The 20243-nt window shown below is 39.1% G+C and overlaps 8 protein-coding genes across 11 annotated transcripts; 5 read left to right on the top strand and 3 right to left on the bottom strand.

The window, feature by feature from the left end:
- The first annotated feature begins 1151 nt into the window (after positions 1-1151).
- On the top strand, positions 1152-8706 carry magu (SPARC related modular calcium binding-like protein magu). 4 transcript variants are annotated; one of them, XM_068289547.1, is made up of 10 exons: positions 1356-1916; positions 5693-5861; positions 5926-6428; positions 6495-6609; positions 6983-7318; positions 7396-7538; positions 7595-7869; positions 7934-8068; positions 8129-8268; positions 8355-8706. In XM_068289547.1, exons 1-10 carry the CDS (start codon positions 1809-1811, stop codon positions 8414-8416), a joined length of 1986 nt encoding a protein of 661 aa, XP_068145648.1. In that variant the 5' UTR covers positions 1356-1808; the 3' UTR covers positions 8417-8706. The 4 variants fall into 4 exon arrangements, with proteins under 4 accessions (XP_068145652.1, XP_068145651.1, XP_068145648.1 ...); XM_068289549.1 differs by having other exon boundaries at positions 1359-1916; positions 7441-7538; XM_068289550.1 differs by lacking the exon at positions 6983-7318 and having other exon boundaries at positions 1355-1916; positions 7441-7538.
- Positions 8707-9281: 575 nt separating this feature from the next.
- On the bottom strand, positions 9282-12215 carry PIG-N (Phosphatidylinositol glycan anchor biosynthesis class N). The gene is given in 3 exon segments (XM_068289546.1): positions 9282-10312; positions 10314-11290; positions 11348-12215. Coding segments are annotated over 3 exon segments (2631 nt in total). The 5' UTR covers positions 12135-12215; the 3' UTR covers positions 9282-9445.
- Positions 12216-12252: 37 nt separating this feature from the next.
- mRpL42 (mitochondrial ribosomal protein L42) lies at positions 12253-12692 on the top strand. Its single transcript, XM_068289545.1, has one exon. It carries the CDS (start codon positions 12275-12277, stop codon positions 12653-12655), a length of 381 nt encoding a protein of 126 aa, XP_068145646.1. The 5' UTR covers positions 12253-12274; the 3' UTR covers positions 12656-12692.
- On the bottom strand, positions 12650-14220 carry Cdc2rk (cyclin-dependent kinase 10). The gene is made up of 5 exons (XM_068289544.1): positions 13983-14220; positions 13850-13922; positions 13403-13780; positions 12896-13342; positions 12650-12826 (listed from the first exon to the last, which is right to left on the bottom strand). The coding sequence occupies exons 1-5, from the start codon at positions 14109-14111 to the stop codon at positions 12684-12686; spliced, it is 1170 nt and encodes a 389-aa protein (XP_068145645.1). The 5' UTR covers positions 14112-14220; the 3' UTR covers positions 12650-12683.
- Positions 14221-14360: 140 nt separating this feature from the next.
- On the top strand, positions 14361-17416 carry Got1 (Glutamate oxaloacetate transaminase 1). The gene is made up of 4 exons (XM_068292147.1): positions 14361-14585; positions 15726-15833; positions 15934-16022; positions 16183-17416. The coding sequence occupies exons 1-4, from the start codon at positions 14477-14479 to the stop codon at positions 17122-17124; spliced, it is 1248 nt and encodes a 415-aa protein (XP_068148248.1). The 5' UTR covers positions 14361-14476; the 3' UTR covers positions 17125-17416.
- A 73-nt stretch (positions 17417-17489) lies between these two features.
- On the top strand, positions 17490-18304 carry LOC137578377 (DNA-binding protein SMUBP-2). Its single transcript, XM_068292152.1, has 2 exons — positions 17490-17622; positions 17682-18304. Exons 1-2 carry the CDS (start codon positions 17616-17618, stop codon positions 18167-18169), a joined length of 495 nt encoding a protein of 164 aa, XP_068148253.1. The 5' UTR covers positions 17490-17615; the 3' UTR covers positions 18170-18304.
- On the top strand, positions 18228-19016 carry LOC137578376 (UPF0598 protein CG30010). Its single transcript, XM_068292151.1, has 2 exons — positions 18228-18413; positions 18477-19016. The coding sequence occupies exons 1-2, from the start codon at positions 18228-18230 to the stop codon at positions 18996-18998; spliced, it is 708 nt and encodes a 235-aa protein (XP_068148252.1). The 3' UTR covers positions 18999-19016.
- Positions 18987-20053, bottom strand: peo (pendolino). Its single transcript, XM_068292148.1, has 4 exons — positions 19894-20053; positions 19772-19836; positions 19609-19712; positions 18987-19550 (listed from the first exon to the last, which is right to left on the bottom strand). Exons 1-4 carry the CDS (start codon positions 19977-19979, stop codon positions 19047-19049), a joined length of 759 nt encoding a protein of 252 aa, XP_068148249.1. The 5' UTR covers positions 19980-20053; the 3' UTR covers positions 18987-19046.
- Positions 20054-20243: the final 190 nt, after the last annotated feature.

Here is a 20243-nt window from a genome sequence, read left to right as displayed (position 1 = left end):
CATATCCCAGACAAGAGGCATGATGATCAAGAGGGGGTGGAATCATAAAAGAATACTAACTCGGTAGTTAGAGGCTTGTAGAAGCTAAGTTACATTTTTAAACTCCTAAGAACTACATACATATGTCCTCTTAAATTGTCCTATAATGTTTTATGTTTTATATTGAACATTTGATTTTTTACGGTTTTTCTCTTGAGTTCTTTCATGTAATCGCAAGAGCCCCTATAGGTTCCTCTTATTCAGACAGAATAAAAACTTCTTTAATGGACGGATTTCCAAGTTAATGAAAATATCCTTATGCATAGCTGATGGGCTGGTAGGCCCCTTCTATTTGGACGCCCCTGGCATAAGAGGCCGAGACAGAGGCAAGGCTTTTGCCGTCAGAATGTCTGGCAGGTTTCACACCGACCAACGACGACGACGACAGACTGAAAGACCGAGACCGGCCGGTGATTCCACTTGAACAGCGGGCTCTATAAATCACAGGGGTCCCGAGACAGGAGCAACCACAGTATATAGCTCACGTTTTTCCTTTTTTTTTCTCTCTCTCTCCTTTACTTAACGTTTTTCTTCTTCTCAGCCTTTTGCTACTTGCCGCTTGCCACAGCTGGGCCATAGTCAGTAGAAGATCGCTGTCGACGACGATGATGATGATGATGATGATGCCGATCCCACCAAAAAGTAAATGTGCCTGTGCCTGTGCCTCTTTAAAGACACTCTATTAACAAAAAGGGCATATTAGTATTTTAGATCAATTTTTTTATAAATCCAAGTAGAAAAGGGGAAAGTAAGTTCGGTAATCTGGCCTTTTTACATTGGAATGATAAGAATTATATGATTGAGAAGAAGAATTTTTTTTTGTCAAAGGGTATATCATTTTCGATACCTACAAAAGTTGGCTTGATCTTCAGGTTTTGTTTTGTGTTTTTTTGTGTTTTTGTTTTAGGTGAGGGGCAACCTCTTGAGATACACAAAGGAAGATAAATTTCACACTCATGCACACACACACACACTTGAATAGCATTTCATGTTGACGATCGACGCTTCGTCCAAGTGACCATAAGACCAAAAAGACCAACACTTCGGCTCTTTTTGCTGTCCAGTTCTTTCAGAAAGAAAAAGATAAGATATGCCAGAGACAGGCCAGACATTGTGGCGACAATGTCGATTTCCAATCCCATCTACTTCTCTCTCTATCTCACTCTGTCTCTCAGAGACTCTGCTCTTCTCTCTGTCTCTCAGAGACTCTGCTCTTCTCTCTCTCTCACTCTCTCTCTGTGTGAATGTCTCTGTTAGTGTTTTTTTGTGCTCTCCTGTGCACTGCTGGGCGGTTCTGCTGGTTCTGCTTAGGTTTTCAGTTAGTTGTATCTGAAACTTTGAAACGCACGGTTCGAATTTTTGTTCAATTATTTCAGTTGGCTTTATACACAATTCAACGATTTTCACGAAAACACAAAAAAAAAAAAAAAAAACAGAAAAGAAAAAATGTTCAACATTTTTCCCATACACATATAAAGCAGAAATCCATTATATAAACACCCATACTATAACCATATCACATCAACAACAAGTTCCTATAAATAGCCTATGGAAATCAAACAAACAAAAAATAAGGAAAAAAGTGCCGAATCGAAATTGTGCGAAATTATAATATACATATTTCAATCTATAATGTTAACCACTTAAAAACATTCTCAATAAAAAATCCAAAAAACAAAAAATTGGCATCAATCTGAACTCTTGAATTGAATTGAACAGTGAACCAATCCTTGGATAGATTTTTGGTTTCATATTTTGGCGTATGTAAAATGTGGCTAAGATGTCTATTTTCGATACTATTCCTTGGTATGGTGGTAATGACTGAAGCTGGCATCAAGATGGCCGATAAGGATCAACATCAACAGGAGTCAACGACGGTAAGTGTTAAATTTCGTGAGTCAAGTTTCTTTCACTTGCAGTGCAAATCCCAGGAAAACACTTGAATATTCCAGGTATTAAAAAAAGAAAGACCAAGAGTTAATTCAGCATTTAAGCAGCAGATACATGAGGTTTTTTGTTTCTTCCTCTGCTTCTTTCCTTTTTGGTCTTGGGTCCATGTGCGCATGCGCGTAGTCGTCGTGTTGTTCTGTTGCCGCCGCGCTGTCTGCCACAACCCAAAACCGCCGACGTCTTCGGGCTCTTTGGGGTTTCTTAAATACCCTGTAGTATAATGATGGGTATATTAAGAGCATCCAAATTTTGAACGACAAACAAACAATCAGTGGACTTCCTTTTCTTAAGCTAAGGACTATACTAGTAACATTAAGAGATATCTTTGGATCTAAAAACGCAGCCAAACTGATTGAAAGTTGCAGTGACAGATAGTTTTGAATGAAGAAAATCGCATTCTGTTGGCATACGATATTTGAAGTAGTACATACTTTAATATGTTGGTCTAGATGTATGATGGAATCTACGCCCGAGAGGCGTATAGATAGTATAATGGTAAAAAAACGTTGTGGGCTAGAATCTAGTCCCTAGTAGAGTCTTAAAGACAAACCCAGACTTTCTTATTGCTCGTTTCTCAGCTCTCTTTAATTGTAAGATCCATCAAGGGCTTATCATTTTAGTTTGACCATCTTAACTTGGTCTTAAAAGTCTATTTTGAATATATTAAATAGATTTTAGACTCTCGAAAAAGCAAGCACATGGTTAGAAGTGCATGAAGTCTGTAAAAACCAGAACTAGCAATGTATTGACATAATCAGGTGTGAATCCTTAGAGGGAAATGAAGAAAGTTCTCGCTCAAAAAGAATGAAAAACCCAATGCTTCCCTTTTCAGAATGAAGGAAAGATTCGCCGCTGACTTAAAGCCAGTTGGAATTACAACTAGCAGAATCTTCAAGATTATTTCATTAAGATGTGGAATTATCCTACAGATGCAATATCCATCTAAAGTCCTCGTTGATATAGGGCAACGTTACCGCCGACAACCCCAACATAATGTACGGATTTCTTTTGTGTAATTTTTTGTATTATTTTTTCTTTTTCGTTTTCCGTTTCATCTGTCCGACGAACGAACGTGTTTTATCCAAAGCATAAAAAAAAAGAAACAGAAAATGGTCACAAGTCAAAAGCGTTTTGGCTGGGTTCCCCCTACCAAAAAAAAAAAAAAAAAAACCCATGATGGCAACCCCAGCTCAAGCCCTTCCTTACCTTAAGTTGGACTCGGATTTTGCCATTGCCTGACCGCCTGCCTGTTTGCCAGAATGCCAGCCTTATGACCATGATCGTGATCATGATGATGATGATGAAGATGCTGATGACGATGATGATGACAAAGTGTGAAGAAGTATTTAAAGTCTTGTTCTTGTTCTGTGAGTTGCGGCTTGGATTGGGGCTCGTTTCGATTTTTTGTTGTTGTTGTTGAGAGCGTGAGAACTGTCAGTCAATAATTTTGTCGTTATCTGGTAACAATCCTTGAGCTGTCTCTGTGTCCCTCTTTTCATTTATAATTTGTGGCCACAAGGTACAGGGTGACTCCGTTTGTCTTAATGATATATGTATATAGACACACATAATACAGATAAATATATATACATACGTAAGTATGAACATTCAGACACGTTCTGGGATAACGCCCTATTTCAATTTTGCCATTTGCATTTTCAATTAGACAATTCACATGTTATTGGCGCCGCATTTCGATGCGATTGGTGATTGATGGGCATATATACCCCCCCACAACAACTACATATACATATAAGTGGCTATGAGATGCCATGCCCCAATACTTATTCCAAAGAATCCAAAGCTCTGCTGATACAGCATTTCATATACATATGTACATACATCTATATTGTATAGTATTCATATTAATGTCTGTTCTGTTTCATTTGCCATTTTATATGTATATGCACATATCTGTTCCATTATTGTTTATAGTTACATATATATGTATATATATTCTTTTGGTATCTGTCCAAAGACAGAGTCACCGTCACCTGCCGTCACCTGTCCGCTCCAATTACCAGCTAGCGCGTGCTCTAGGAGTAACAAAAACTCAAGAGGAAAGGTAGGGCAAGGTGGCTTGCCTCGAAATCGAAGTGTTTACACAGGTACATAAAATATATACATACATACAACAGATACGATTGTACAAAATGAGATAAGCGAATTGGGAGGGCAATCATTAATAATGTTTAACATTTCCTCTGGGCTACTGGTTTTTATTTTATTAAAAACAACCTTTGAAGTGTCTCGAACCTCAATCAAAATTATTGAGCAGATTCTACAGATCAAAGTGATATGGAATAGATTTTACATTCTAGTTTAATTTAAAAAATATTAGTGTGGGGAAATGTTGTACTCTTTCTGGTTTTTGGCTTTCAGTCATTGTTTTTATCATTGCTTATTCAACTTGGCCTAAAGATGTTACTTAACTTTCTTTTGCACTATCAGCAAGTTTTCGCATATTCATGTTGAATGAAAGTAGAATAATATACAACTAAGAACGACATGTTTAAAAAAATTGGCTGAATCGAAGAAAAAAAAAAGAGCTTTAAAATTATGTACAATTTTTTTCATTCACAATTTATATATGTATATGTATATGTAAATACATATATTGAAATATTTGGGTATAAAATACTACTCTAGCAGGTTCCAATGAATAAACTATACATAGACCGATCTATAAAAAAAGGGGCAAAAATCACCCACCAAAGTATGCAATAGACAATCGACATCATTTTAAGGAATCTAGGGCAATATCCGAAGGAACTGACTCCTTAACTTCATGTAAAAATCAAAAAGGAATGTTTCTACTCGATTGTCCCTAGAATTTAATTCCACGCCAACATGTCGTATGAGAAATTTTCATTTATTAATATCAGAGAATTCAAATACTTAGTTGCTTATCAAGTTGACTTTACAAAGTATTAGTGGTCCACCTGACAAGGCAGTATACACACACCTGAAATAAAATGTTGCTAATCAGATGCAAAGGCGTTTTCACTTTTCAATCGCAACGAAAATGAAAAGTAATTAATGTTCAAATCGTTACAACAAATTGGCGACAAGATTGCTAAGCAATTGTGGTTTTTTTTTTTTTTTTTTTTAAATTTCTGTTATTTTGTTTCTCTTGATTTGGCCAAACATATACAAAAAGAGGTATATACATACGTATGTATGTATCAAACATATACATATAAAACTCACCGATTTTTGTAGGCTAAACGAGAATTTGCGCACTCAGCAACAGACCAAGTCGCATTGCCACTGACTTGGAAGCCGGTGGAGCTCGAGACTGAGCCAGTTGGTCGACAGACTACATTCGGGTGCTAGTGCCATAATTTTTGGTCGGTATTTGGTTTTTTTTTTCGTCAAGTGGGAGGGAGGTGGCAGGTGGAAGGAGAAGGGTGGCGTATTTTCACTTATGGGTTCTCGTATTCGCGATGCCAGTCAAGTTATGGCCTGACAACTTTGATTTTCATACTTATTAGCCATGTCCAGGTTATTTCATTCGTATTCAAGTCAACATCAAGAGAGTCTGTCGGCCCAGACGTTGCCGCGAAGCTTGGCCATAAATGTAATAAATCATTTTACGCGTGTTTGATTTGAGTGAGGGGAACACACGGCGGAAAGGGGTGGGGCAACATACAAAATGCTTCAAATTCACAGTTGACACCTTCTCCATACTTTGGCCTTACAGACACTATCGCTTACGCTATCCAAATGTGCCGCCAAATTGGGGGAATGCGACGAACGAGAGGGTCCTGTTTGCGGTACTGACGATCAGACCTATCCTACACGTTGTCATCTTTTGAGAGTACAGTGTAGTGGACATCAAGTGAGCCTTAAATATCGCGGTTTCTGCAAGGGTAAGTTATCGAATCCTTCACGGTTTCCATGATTATTACTGATTATGTTCCCCTTCTTACTTAGCCTGTCTGGAGGCTCGCCAGTATTCACGCCGACAATTGGCACGCAATCCTCAATATTTTGTGCCACGTTGTCGCCGCGATGGCACCTTTGCTGCCATGCAATGTCTGGGGGAAACTGGCTGCTGGTGCAGCGATCATTTGGGCAGACCCATAGAGAATACCTCAACCTCATCGCTGCGCTCGAAGCCTAAGTGTCGCGCCTATAGACGCAACACACGTCGTCGTTCTCCCACACGTCTAGTGAATCCTGTCTCCTCGGATTCCAGTGAGGCTGATGCTGGAGCTGCTGCAGCTCATCGGGCGTGCAGCAAGACTGATCGTGTGGCCTTCAATGTTCAATTGATCGAAATCTTTCGCAGTGAATACTTACGCTCTGCGACTGTACGCGATCAGCGGTCTACGGATGCAGATGTTTTGGATTGGAAATTTATCCAATTGGATGCCAATAACAATCATATGCTGGACAGGCATGAAGTTCGTGAGCTGAAGAAGCTTGTCAAGCGGGTGAGTTTTTAATCCAAACCCATTTCTCCTGCATGTCTCAATTCTCAAACTGTTTTGTATGCACAGGCAGTGAAGCCTAGACGATGTGGACGTGCTTTTGGCAAATATTGTGATGTCGACAAAGACGAGAGTCTAAATTCGCTGGAGTGGAGCACTTGCCTATCCAAAGATGGCAATAATCGTGAGTTCAAATGCGATTTATTTAAAAGAAACCCTCTTACTGCACATTAAACTAACATTAACTGTAGATTTAGTGTAGATAAAGAAAAAGAAATTGGCGAAATTTAGACCCTAAAGTATGCAATATTAATGTTTGAAAAAAGGTTCTAAAGCTAAGTTTCATACTTTAGGGGCCGATTGTTCTGTATTTCACAATCCTAGTTTAGACCTTCTTTAGTTTGATTGAATTTACTTCCATTCATTAGTTGGCATTATTTATACATAGATCATGGGAGCATTACCATATAAAATTTGAATAATTAATCGATTCGATTGCAAATAGATTCATTCATTATATTCATTTGTTTGTATATGTGTTGTATGTATGTATGCAGGTAATGTGGCTGTCTCCATTCTAAATGGCACCACCATAACGATAATGACAACTCCAAATCCAAGTCCAAATCGACAAAACCATTATCAATTGCACTCAACAACCATAATGCATCCGAAACATGATCATACCAATACGAATATCATTGGCGGCAGTTCCGGCAGCATTCTACATGCATCCCATGATGATGCAGCTGGCAGTTCATTGGAGCATGCTGATACCGATATGGAGACCGAGGATAACTATGATGATGGCACTGGCACTGGCAGCAATGGCGAGGATGATGATGATATGACCTTACCCAGTTTTCCACATTCACGCACATCTCTTAACGATAGTACGTAAATGTTGGGTTTAGTTACAAACTAACCAATAAGTAATCCATTTCATTACCATTTGGCATGCTTCCAAAAGGGCAGAATAGAAATAGAGTCTATGCTAATGCCCATTTCTTCACAGTATTGAATTCCAAAACGTCTGCAGAAACGACAAACAACGAAAACGAGGGTGAGACCAATTGTTGGACAGATCAAACTGTGGCCCTAGAGGAGCAGAGTGTAAGTGTTTCCCCCACCCCGCCTCTAATGACTTGTTCTAATGGCTGATCGTTTAGCATGGTGGCAAAAGTGTACTCTATGTTCCCGAATGTATGCCCGATGGACGTTATCAGCGTGAGCAATGCTATCACTCTACACCATATTGTTGGTGTGTCAACGAGGATACGGGCAAACATATTCCTGGCACTTCGGTAAAGAACCAGCGACCCCAATGCGACGTGGTTAATGCTGTGCGACCCATGAAAGGTTGTCCGGAGCCACGTAAAACGCAGTTTCTCAAGGAGTTGAAAGAGTTTCTCAATACTCAACTTTTGCCCAGAGGCAACACGGGGTAAGCTGCTCTTTTGTTTATTTAAATTAAAAATAAATATCATCTTTTGATCTTTCAATCGAAGTTCCGATACAACCATTTGGAAGTCAGAGGATGAACGAATCGCCACTCTAAGTTTTGTATTTCTGGACAAAAATAAAAACAAATCATGGGAGCGCAAAGAATGGAAAGTGTTTCGTGAATTGGTCGCCAGTGCCAGGTGGGTTAACCCCTCTTATTAAACAGTATAAGGATAGAAAATGAAATTCCAAATTTTCAGAAATTTGGGTAAATGTGGCAAGAAGATGCCACGCTACTGTGATGTGAATGGTGACAAGAAGATCTCGTTGTCCGAGTGGCTAGACTGTCTGCAATCCCAGAAAACAGAGAGTGCCACCACAGCAAAGCCGGCGCAGTCAAGTGAGTTTCTCTACACATCAGATATATGTATATCCTATATCCATATACTATCTGATATGAAATTCCTTTTCCTTGTTTTTTTCCAGATGAGACAGCCACTGTGCGACTCCATGGATCAAATCCATTGGAGCAATATCTTAAAGATTAGTTTTTAAAATGTTTGTTTTTAAAGTATTTTTTTTTTTTATTAATAATTTTTTACTGTGCAGCTGCTCCTACTCATTATAGTTAGATGTCCTCGTGCCATGTCAAAAAACTTTTCACCCACTTACGCATGCACCCACACCTACACACACACTCACACACACACATTCCTGTCATTTAGATTCTAAAACTTACATTGTGTGTATGTAATTACTAATTAGTGTTGTATATATTAATTCGATATAAATTGTCTAAGTTTATAATAAATAAAACAGAAAATTTTTTATAAATAATTTGTGATTTGAAATCCATAAAAAATGATGGTCAAAATATATATTGAAATTGATATTGCAGAAATAACTCAATCTATTGGAACGGATTTTTACTCAATTGTCTTATAGACATTAGTATGTTACCTGTTAACCCTAGATCGACACCGAAGTCAAAATCGTTCCAAAATATGGTGTTTTATTGGTATTTACATTTTATTTAAAATAAATTTTTTTTTAAATTGGTTGCAGTCAAAACTAGAAACAATGACTGGAAGGACTGGAAAGGAAGTTCCACTAAAAGTACTTAAAAATTATTTAAAAGGTAACAAAAATTTTACTTTTTGGATTCAGCCGTAAACACGTCAAATCATTTGGAACTATGCCCCACTGGTCAGCAGTTATGCAATGTCAGAATGAATATCAACCTATTACCTCAACTGGCCAACTTTATAAGTTCCCTATGAACTAGCTGGAATGTTTTGGTTGCTTACATTGTAAACTTTAGAATACACATAATTTTCATTTTGGACACATGTTTTTCTCGTTAATAGTTTATAGCTTAAATATATCTTTGGTTTATATACAAAAGAATAAACATTAATTTGCCATTAGTTTTAATTTGACTGTTTGGTCATGGTCAAGATAAAAATCTCAGTTCATCTCTTAAATATATGTACATTTAATAGACATTAATAATACTTTTTAATGTTATAAAGTGATTGTTTTTGGAAATTGATGTTACATATTATTAAGGCAATTGTTTAATGTTGTTTGTGAGTTACATTATTATAGACAGTAAGTTTCAACAATAGCTTCGCTGCAGAGGCAACTAGTAGAAGAATCAATGTCGTCATCTCCATGATAACAAAATGCGATATAGATGAGCCAATTTCCAACCATGAGCCTTGATTGCGCACCAAATACAGAAAATTCAATCCCATAATATCACAGATAAGCAGCAGGCAGATGAAAATACGTGTCTCCTGTTGTCGGGCATAATCACAGCGCGTATACACAACGGTCATGTTGAGAATCAAGGGTAATAGAAGTTTAAGCAAGACCAAAGCCATCATAATGAATGGTGCGAAATGGCCAATGAAACAACGTGTGATATTTGGATCGAAGGAGCTTATCGAGGCAATGTTTCCACTGCCAAACATCGAGAAGAAAGTGTAGAGAACAATAGTAAATGCCAAACGCAGTGGTGATTGTTGCGTAGCCATAGTCGAAGAGCGGTTCAAGGCGTCCAACGACATGCTTAGCTCCATAATCAGCAACTGAATGAAGAGAGCTTCGTAGGAAGTGCAGAGCATGGCATAAAGTGCATTTAAATTATAACAAATTTGAGCTAAACGCCACTCTAGATCGGTTTCTTTGTTAATTAATATTGAGGCGAATGCATAAATTAAAAATAACCAACTGGCTACATATAGAGGCAGGGGAATCCCCTGATGATTGCTATTCAAATGCACACACATAGCAGCGTTGAGCAAAATGAAGCCATTGCAGAATCTGGTATGCAAGCTAAGGCCGAGACGTTGCTTCTTTGACCACAGAGCATTCAAAAAGATAACAAGAATGCCGAAAAACACAAGATAAGAATTCTGATAGCCCACCGAAGGTGGCAAAAAGTGGGAAGAGGGTGAGTACGGTTATAAGGATAAGTCTGCCGTAAGCATGCTGGGAATTTGATTTAAAATTTTCCCACCAGCTATATCCACTAAACACCAAGAAACACAGTGAGATGAGTCGGCGTTCGAAAAATGTGAAAACCAAAAGCTCTGCGCAGCCTATAAGTAGAAGCAATTGCTTTTTAGAAGCCAAGTGAGTTGGAGGTTGACTATATGCAAAAGCAGCAGAGTAGCTTAAGTTGGGCTTCAATGCCAGTCGCCAGATAAAAAGCGGAAGAAGTAAATAAAATGTAATCACAAGTGGTACACGTTGCGCCACCAGAAAGATAATTAACGCAATAATAACGCCTGCTTCTAGGATAATATTGTGGCCTGTCCTCTTTGCTTCTGTTTTATGTGCGGTTAGCAATTGATATAGGTAGTAGATCCATCCCAGAAATGTGGCCGTAGTTGACAAGAGCAGCACATTACCATAGTAGCCGTGATAATAATCAATGCCCTCTAGCGTCAGTTCCATGATCAGTCTGCTCCTAACTATAGATTCGGCATAGGACTTATTAGCTCGCAGATTGGATGTTAACAATTTGTAATCTTGAATTTTCTTTGTGTTTAGTTTACCAAATGAGTTTAGATAGTTGGCCAAAATGCCACGTTTCTGTTCTTCGAAGAGCATCTGATATTGGCCGAGCAACTGTAGAGCATTACTATAGGCAGCCATTGCCTCATACTCGGCACTGGCATTAATATAACCCATGGGAAGCATTCCAAAATTATTCATGGGCGGTGGCAGGCCAATTAGGGCAGACATCAATGGTGCTAACTGCGCTTGTTCCAGTTCATGCAGTGGTAGTCGTTTTCCTTCATCATTGGCTACAAATGTTTTCTTTGATGGAGTGTTCACCGTTTGCACAACACCCGAACCCCAAAGAATGAAGGGCGTATCCGTTTCATGTGGTGCACCAGCACCATGCGAGCCTGTAGCAATTTCTTATCGTGTTGGTCCCATTAACTCTTTCTTTATTAATTACTTACCCGAGTCTGTCATTCCGTGATCCGAGGTCATCAGATAAACTGTTCTCTTGTCGGGAAAGATTTCTTCGAATTTCTGATAGATTTGCCAAATACCATGCTCTGTGAAGTTCAGATTCTCTAGGAACAGAGGAGTTCCCGGTTTGTGGACATGCCCGGCTGTATCCATTCCTAGCAAATGCAAGAAGAAAACCACTGGCTTGGCCTTTTGTAGTTCCTCTCGCTTGCGATGCAGCAAGAATCGCACCTTGTCAAACACCCATTCATCCAGCTTGTATGTCTTGTGCTGGCCGGAAAAATCCAAATCATGATTATAGCTATCGAAGTGCATAGGACGACCACCAGAAGACAGTTTTTCGAATATGTGAAGCACATCGTGGGCTCCCCAAGCATATGTATGCCCGCTTCGATTAAACACCGTATCGAACTCAATAGGATTCTCTTTCCAACCACGGGTGACTGCAGAAGGGTCTTCATAGAGACCGGCTATCAAGGCAATATGACCTGGCCGAGATTCAGTGGGCACCCGAGTGCGAGATATGCCCACCAAGCCTTCGTGTAAAAATATTTCACGGAGATGAGGCACATGCCGGCAGTTTCCATCGAAAAAGGATTCGGCACGCAGTCCGTCCGTTACAATCAAGACCAAGCGATCTGCAGGTGGTTCCAAGCCAAACGAGGACAAGGGCTGCTGCGGTTCCAGACCCTTAATGACGGGTGAACGAAAGTAGATAACGAAAATGGATCCCAGGAGCAAAATATGCACCACCAGGGCGTAAACGATCCACATTGTTTTTCTATTTTTCGTAAATATTAAAAGTTGCCGGTATAACAGCTGACGGGAAAAAGTGTTTAAAAACGCTCTTAAATCAGCTGTTGTTGTGCGATAGTGTTATCGAAAATTTCCAATTCACATCACTAAACGGAAAAATGTCATTAGCACGCTTAAGTTTTCGTTTATTTTCTACAAATTTGACACGAAATGCTGTGAAAACGAATCCGGTGGGCGGTCAGAGCCTAGTCGAAGCCGTTGGGATAACCAAGGATGGAAAAACCATAGTCGCCTGGCATCCTGAACAAGAGATTCCCTATGAAAGCACCAAGCCTTTACCCGAAATCGTGTTGTCCGAAAGTTCCGAGGTGATCAAGGAGTCAGCACTACAGTCGGCCATGCAGTCCTTTAAAAACAAACATCCAGAAGTTGCCCGCCAGGAGCTAATGCAACTGACCCACACCACAAAACATCGTTGGTTCCCAAGAGCCCGCGACAAGAAGGCCAAAAAGACTCCCATGGACCGGCCCTACTTGTAGATTGCATAATAAATACGTTTATATTGTTTTAATCTAAGCGTTGCCTTTTTATAAACACATTAAGTAGATCCGAAATTGGTATTTCCGCCGGTGGTGGCGGCTGCGTTTGTGCGTTTGTCGTCAACGAGTTACGATGTTGTGGAAATGTGGGCATCATGCGCGGATCACAGGCTGCATCACCGGGATCAATGTCAATAAAAATGGGAATGTCTAAATATCATAAATAACAGAATTTCTTACCCTGCGGTGGCTCTACAAAGTATTTGCTATTTAAGCATTCCACGGCTGTAGCCCTCGTACTGGGATTGTAAATAAAGAGGAGATTCAAAAGAGCTCTACCTGCTGGACGTAGGGCTTGGAATTTGCTCTTTAAATTATTATATGGCTGCTGGCTAAGAGTAAAATTCTGTAAAGCTGGCAGTTCTGTAAATCCTGGCCAAATGGATTTTGAGGGCGCTCCCAGCAATTCAATTATCAAGTCTAGTTGAGCAATCTCTGAGTTTCCCGGCAACAAGGGTTTACCGATCAACAGCTCACCAAGAATACATCCGAAAGCCCACATATCTACAGCTGCCGTATAGGTACGAGATCCCAGCAATAGTTCCGGCGCTCTGTACCATAAGGTAACCATTTGCGGAGTCATAGGCTTTGGAGGATTACAATATAAACGAGCCAGGCCAAAGTCAGCTAGAGAAAGATAGGAAAATTAATTATCTGTAATGGATATTTGCCACAAATGTCACTTGCCCACTTTGATGCAACCCTTGTCGGTCATCAGTAAATTGGATACCTTTAGGTCACGGTGGATTATATATCGAGCATGCATATATTTTAGGGCGCGCAGCACTTGTAGAGTTATGCACTTAACCTCCGATTCTGTAAACGGCTGCGGCATATTGTCCAAAACAGATGCCAAATCCTGTTCACAGAAGTCCATTACTAGGAATATGCTATCAAGGCTCTTGCCCACCACCACCTCGCGCAATTGAACAATATTCTCATGTCTGCATTGCTTAAGGATCATAATCTCTCGAAGACCACTCACAGGAAGGCCATCCTTTTCCTGATCCATGCGTACCTTTTTCAAGGCTACAATTTCATTGTTGCGTGTATCGCGAGCTCGATCTGCAAAAAAAAAAAAAAGAAAGGATTGCATTTCAGAGCTGGCACCAAAAGAAAAATAAGTTTACTCACAAACTATGCCGTAGCTGCCTTCGCCCACACGGTTTAGTTTCTCGAACTCAGACACAGGACGACAGCTTCCATACTGAAATGGAAAGAGAATGAAGCAAACCGTTTGATAACCATCGCCTTGGCTTAGGCGTACCACATTGCAATCCGGAATGGCCAAAGGTTGCCCCGTATTTAGGGACATGAGAAAACCTTTTCGGGTGATAGGCGCCTGAGGATCAGGAGCTGGGTTGGCCTCCAATTCATTTGATTTGCGACTGGACATCGCATTAAACCTTTATTTTGTTTGTCAATTAAAATTGTTATTTTTAAGGAGACTGAGCCGGTTAATTCGAACCACCGACAACAGATGGCGCTAGTTTCCACTTCAGCTATCGATACAGTTACTTTGGGCTTAGGATAGCTTATCGATTATGTTGGCGCCAAACTTTCAAGGGCTTTGCAACACTCACACTTTTTGCAAAGAAAGTGACGATATCGATATCAACGACAATATTGCTTTACATATCGTTTTGAATATCGATATTTCTAACATCCCTACTCTTTTGTTTTAAACAATTTCAGTGCAAACAAATTTCAAGTGAATCGCATAAAAGTTTAAATTTATTTTAAATTAGTTTTCTTTCAACCATGTCCATATACGCGGATGTAAAAAAAGGGCCGGCAATTGAGGTGTTTGCCCTCACCCAAGCCTTTAAGGACGATTCAAATCCAAACAAAGTCAATTTATCAGTGGGTGGTAAGCAAAATCAAAAAAAAAGGAAAAGAAGCGACATGGATAGCAAATTGTTATTACATGTAGTTTGTCTGTGGCCTGTCAAGTGTAGGTGTCGTTTCGCATTCATGTACGTGTGTGTGTTTGTGTTGAAGCTTGTTGTTGTTTAGTTGGCTATCAATTAGCAAAAAACCGCCCGCTCTCTTCTCCTGCCACAGTAGTGGGGGGTCTCCCCCTCTGTTGAAACTGGAGGTCGTTTGGAAGTCGAATTGTTTTGATTTTTGTTTGTTGCTTTCCTGGACTATATTCTACACATTATTGATTGTGATAAACTATCACACTTCCGTTGAATTAAGTGCAGACAAATTGTCAGTTGTATATCTAGTTTCTCTATACATATGTATACACATACATAAGTACTTACATATTATATACATGTGGCACAGTTGAACGATTTTATTTAAATATTATATTAGGTTTTTAGTTTTTCATTTATTTTGCGTTCGCCGATAAGTTTTTCTGTACCCTGCATCTTTATTCCATTGACGTCAGATTGGAATCTCTACCATAACATTATAGTATATTGTTCTAATGATAAGCCCCTAGATATGTGCAATGTATGTACATATGTATGTGTTTGTTCTATTGGCCTTTAAACAGGTGCTCTTTCAACAGTCCGCCACAATTCATAATCTCTCTCTCATTATCGGCACCCTTGGACCATTGCTGTGGGTCTATGAATGGGACATCGCCTTTCACCTTCACCTTGATTACATAATCATAAAAATATATTATTATTGCTTGTTTGTTTTTAGCCAGAGAGGAATTTGAAAAAACAGAATCAGCAAATAATTTATTCTTGTTATTCTCATGACTTTCCAATGTCAACGACCCTTTCTCTGAACCTGTGTCACAAGTTTTGCCGCTTTTGTTAAGTCCAAAAACAAAAGACCCACAAACAATAGGCCTTAGGAATTTTCGGCTCATATAAATTTCTTATAAAACACCTTTCAGTTTATCATAAAAATATTATTTAGTAATTGGCCAAATTCAGCTATTCAATATTATGACATTAACCTTTGATTAGACTCCGCCAAATCTCTAAAGATAAGCTTAACAATGGAAATGATTAGAAATTGAATTATGATTATTTTTTTTTTCCAGCCTATAGAACAAATGAGGGCCAGCCCTGGGTTCTGCCCGTGGTTAGGAATACCGAAAAAAACATTGCCAGCGATGAGAAAATTAACCATGAGTATTTGCCAGTGACTGGTGAGTAAACGAAAAGGTTTCAGTTTCGAACTAATGGAACTTACTTTAATCATTTGCCATGGATTTTTAATTTGCAATTGGTTTTTAAAATTAATGTTAGGTCTGGATACATTCACAAGTGCCGCAACGCAATTGGTTTTGGGTGCCGATTCCATAGCTCTTAAGGAGAAACGTGCCTTTGGTGTCCAGGTGAGTGTGAGATTGGAAAAAGCGGTAGAAATCGATAGAGTTTTTGAGGGCATTATTCACAGATCAGAAATTTTTTGAATTCAAACCAAATAGAAAAAATAAGTCCGCTAAGTGTTTTAAGGACCATTAATATTTATATATTTTTGGCTTCTTTTTTTAGACTATCTCTGGAACTGGTGCCTTGCGTGTGGCCGCTGAGTTTTTGTATCAGCAATTGAAGCGTAATGATGTCTATTATTCCAATCCTACGTGGGAGAATCATCATAAGATCTTTGCGGATACGGGTTTCACTAAATTGCATTCGTATCGGTATTGGGACCAGAACAAACGTCAATTGGACTTGAAGGGGATGCTGGCTGATTTGGATCAGGCTGTTCCCGGATCAGTTATCATTTTGCATGCTTGTGCCCACAATCCAACTGGAAGTGATCCCACCCAAGAACAATGGAAGGAAATTGCCGATTTAATGGAACGCAAAAAACTGTTCCCCCTCTTCGATTCAGCATATCAGGGTTTCGCCAGCGGTGATCCTGACCGTGATGCCTGGGCTGTACGTTATTTTGTGGATCGCGGCTTCGAGCTGTTCGTGTGTCAATCGTTTGCTAAGAATTTCGGTCTATATTGCGAGAGAGCTGGTAATTTGACGATCGTGCAAAAGAATGGAGCCACACGTGATGCAATTCACTCCCAATTGACTCTGATTATCCGTGGATCTTATTCGAATCCTCCTGCTTATGGGGCACGCATTGTGTCCAAGGTGCTAAACACTCCCGAATTGCGGCAAGAGTGGATGGGTTGCATTCAGTCGATGTCCACTCGAATTCGCGAGATGCGCCAAGCATTGCGCAGCAAACTTGTGGAATTGGGCACTCCTGGCACCTGGGATCACATTGTCAATCAAATCGGAATGTTCTCCTATACTGGTCTAAATGAGCAACAAGTTCGCATTCTCATCGATAAATATCACATTTATTTGCTCAAGACCGGACGTATTAATATGTGTGGTTTGAATACGGGAAATATTGATTATGTAGCCAAAGCTATTCATGCTGCTGTCACTTCCGGTTCGGCTGCTTCATGCCATTGCGAAAACAAATTGTAAGAACAACGATTGCAATTAATAATAAATACATACTCGTAGCCAGATCCACTTATTGTCAGCACAATTAGCATTTAAATCAAACTGCAAATGTTAAGAAGCAACCAAAAGAAACATTTATATACGGCTTTTATATACCATATATATATATTGTATACAATTATATATGTAGTTTGTGTTTTCTAGATGTATACGAAATAGCCGGGAGAACTTGTTTAAATATTAGTAATAAATCACATTAATTTGTGCGTAGAACTCAATTACAACGACAATAAAAAGCATTATAGTATTGGAAGTATTTGAAGTGTTCATTTAATCTAGTTGCTGAATTAAAAAAATAAACAGATTTTGGTTGTTGTAGTTTTAACGGCCTTGCATTCAAATTTAAATTGCACGTTGGCTCTTGTCATTTCACAACAATGCTCTCTCCAAATAACCCCTATTTAAACACTTTCTAACACTATTTGTTTGTTTATGTTTTTATTTTCCTCAAAATGTCAGGTATGAAATAACAACTCGTTCAATTGTTCCATTAAATTGAATTATTTGTCGTTGTTTAGATGATCCAAATAAACCATCAACATCTGCCGCCGCCTCAGCCAAGCCAGACGATACTCCTTTATTTCCACCTGCCAAGCCGGGCAAGCGTGTGAACTATGGAACCAACGACACATTAGAGCTTCTCGAGCGCATACCCAGCGAATTGGTAGATCTCAAATTGGACGATGTCCTTACCGCCGTTAAAGAGGTTGACAATCTCTGTGATTATTCGCGTTGTAAGACCAAGACTAGCCTAATGGGCCAGGACTGTCAACATTGCAAAAAAAGATTTTGTTTTAAACACGGGTTGCCTGAAGTTCATGGTTGTGGCGAGGAGGTGAAACGAGATGAACGGAAGAATTTTTTGCATCCCAAGCCAATGAAAACTGTGCGCCATGAAAAGGAAATGGAGAATGCCAAGAAACGTCTGGATGCCAAGCTCAAGGATATGCAAGTGGGACGTACACAAAAGGCAGCCGGTACAGGCAAAAAAAAGAAGGGCAAATAAAAATAAATAGAATAAATTTTGGTTCTAGTGTTAAACAAAACACAGCTGATCGAATGCAATGTTAACAGCTGATTTAGTCGCATTGGTACACAATATTAAGATGTTGATTAAACGATTCAATTTATTAAATTTAAAGCAATTTACTAAAATTAATGTAAGCACACGTCGTATACAATATGTACAAGGACAATCGCCGGAACCGAAAATAAGGGAATATTTTTATTATATTGATCATGAGGGAATGGTAAGGTGAACAAGCAATATGTGAAATTGTATAATCCTCTGATCCTTATTTATCTGATTTTAGCTCTTTTTGGATGATGCCAAAATGAAGAATTTTACTAGTTGTTTCAAGGAAAAGGATTTTCTCAAATTCTTTTTTAGTCGCTTGCGTATGAATCAGACGCAACGGTTTCAAAAGGACTTTCCCTACATATCGCTGTGTGGACGAGAGCGAAATTTTATTCGTTGTGATGACACGCCCATTGTCTTTACCGAGCAGTTCGCTAAAAATGTAGACGAAGGGGTAGAAGTTCTTAGCTACGCGCACAGTGGCCAGGTTCTAACTGTTGAGTTTCAACCCGAAAAACTTTATATGCATCCCAGGACAGGTCGAGTTTATCATCCAGCTTGGCCACAAGTCGGTGGCATTGGCCTTGTACGCTCAAAATTGGCCATAGAACTAAGTCAATATTTTGAATTCTCCAAAGATCAAGAATCCCCAACACATTTTCATTGGCAGGGCAAAAAATTAAAGCTCGAAAACAAATGGGTGGAGGAAAGTAAACGATATCCTATGAATGAAGAACTGGGCGAATTTGTAAAATAAATTTTAATATAACTATAACTATGTATACGAATTTATTTTGTAACAATTTTATTCAACACTAAGTGGCTTGAATTCGCCTTCCTTGACCCATGATAAGCCAGTAGCCGCACCTCCTCCTCCTCCTCCGTTACCACCATTATTGCTCTGTTGTGATTGACTCTCTAAGTGCTTGCTTTGGCCCGCTTTAATACCCTCCAAGACTGGTCCGTGCACCTCTGATTGAAACTTTTCAAATGTTATATAATGCGGGTCCTCTGTTATGGGAGTATCATAAATATGAGTGAGACTTTCTCTAATATTATTACGGATCCGATTGGCAAACTCTTCGCGATTATTAATTAATAATTCGGCAGCCTCAGAGTTTTTTAATTTTTCCATTTCCACATGACGAATGCTCTCCAGGGGATCGGAAAATACAGCTTGCATGTATTTCAAGAGTTGCCATAGATGATCATCTCCACAACGCCATTCGGGAAAAGCATGGCTTATGTCAAGGCTATGTGTATATGGGCAGACCAGTGGATGAACAATGTCCTGCTGAAAAATAATGCTCTGGAAATAGAAATAATCAATCAGAATGTTAAAGAAATGGATTTATAGATGTACTTACTGGAAGAGTTTTATTATCAGGAAAGCGATCGGGTAAGAGCAGAGTGAATCGAAATACACCTTCAGAATAAAAACCCTTACGACCAAAGAATACTCCAAACCACTCTAGAAAAAATTATGATAATTGCAACATCTGTGGCTTACAGTTTTGTTAATTTACTCACGTAAAGAATTGGCATAGCTTGGTATAACATAGACACCTCCTATTTTTTCTGATTCAATCATTTTACTGCAAAAAACGCAAAATTTCGTGAAAAAATTCTCCACAAATTTGTGATGCACTTACTATTCCGCCAGGATCTTGTACTCTTGTTGTACTGTAGTAAGTAAAAGTTTATCATCCTTCTTAGAAGCATCTAAATCGAGTGTCATTTTGAAAAATTCTTAAGAAAATTATAAAAACAAAAACCAAACATTCGTCACAAAAACAATGAAATCTATTTGTATAAGAGATGAGCACTGTTTAATAATCAGTGTTGGGAAAAAATATTTCAAGCCAAAATAAAAGAAGGCGCATTCGCAGATGAGACATATGGAAACAAGTCAAATTATAAGGAATTTGATTTTAAGGACCGAGCGAGTAAAATTAAATAAGGAGCAGCAGAAGCCAAAGACAGGTTGAAAATAAATAATGAA

Source organism: Drosophila tropicalis, unplaced genomic scaffold (genome assembly GCF_018151085.1).
Source record: "Drosophila tropicalis isolate 14030-0801.00 unplaced genomic scaffold, ASM1815108v1 contig_593, whole genome shotgun sequence".
In the NCBI taxonomy this organism is placed as follows: domain Eukaryota; kingdom Metazoa; phylum Arthropoda; class Insecta; order Diptera; family Drosophilidae; genus Drosophila; species Drosophila tropicalis.
The sequence above is the reverse complement of the archived record's forward strand: the minus strand, read 5'-3'. Positions and strand labels throughout refer to the sequence as shown.

Bases quoted from the DNA above. Each gene is read 5' to 3' on its own strand.
- magu (XM_068289547.1), top strand. From the start codon at position 1,809: ATGTGGCTAAGATGTCTATTTTCGATACTATTCCTTGGTATGGTGGTA. The intron at 1,917-5,692 runs GTAAGTGTTAAA...TTGGCCTTACAG, and splicing joins ATCAACAGGAGTCAACGACG to ACACTATCGCTTACGCTATC. The intron at 8,069-8,128 runs GTGGGTTAACCC...CCAAATTTTCAG, and splicing joins GAATTGGTCGCCAGTGCCAG to AAATTTGGGTAAATGTGGCA.
- peo (XM_068292148.1), bottom strand. From the start codon at position 19,979: ATGACACTCGATTTAGATGCTTCTAAGAAGGATGATAAACTTTTACTT. The intron at 19,713-19,771 runs GTGAGTAAATTA...AATTTTTTCTAG, and splicing joins AAGCTATGCCAATTCTTTAC to AGTGGTTTGGAGTATTCTTT. The intron at 19,551-19,608 runs GTAAGTACATCT...TTCTATTTCCAG, and splicing joins CTGATAATAAAACTCTTCCA to AGCATTATTTTTCAGCAGGA.
- LOC137578376 (XM_068292151.1), top strand. From the start codon at position 18,228: ATGTTAACAGCTGATTTAGTCGCATTGGTACACAATATTAAGATGTTG. The intron at 18,414-18,476 runs GTAAGGTGAACA...ATCTGATTTTAG, and splicing joins ATATTGATCATGAGGGAATG to CTCTTTTTGGATGATGCCAA.
- mRpL42 (XM_068289545.1), top strand. From the start codon at position 12,275: ATGTCATTAGCACGCTTAAGTTTTCGTTTATTTTCTACAAATTTGACA.
- Got1 (XM_068292147.1), top strand. From the start codon at position 14,477: ATGTCCATATACGCGGATGTAAAAAAAGGGCCGGCAATTGAGGTGTTT. The intron at 14,586-15,725 runs GTAAGCAAAATC...TTTTTTTTCCAG, and splicing joins AGTCAATTTATCAGTGGGTG to CCTATAGAACAAATGAGGGC. The intron at 15,834-15,933 runs GTGAGTAAACGA...AATTAATGTTAG, and splicing joins TGAGTATTTGCCAGTGACTG to GTCTGGATACATTCACAAGT.
- Cdc2rk (XM_068289544.1), bottom strand. From the start codon at position 14,111: ATGTCCAGTCGCAAATCAAATGAATTGGAGGCCAACCCAGCTCCTGAT. The intron at 13,781-13,849 runs GTGAGTAAACTT...TTTTTTTTGCAG, and splicing joins AGGCAGCTACGGCATAGTTT to ATCGAGCTCGCGATACACGC. The intron at 12,827-12,895 runs GTAAGAAATTCT...CCGGTGATGCAG, and splicing joins CTTTGTAGAGCCACCGCAGG to CCTGTGATCCGCGCATGATG.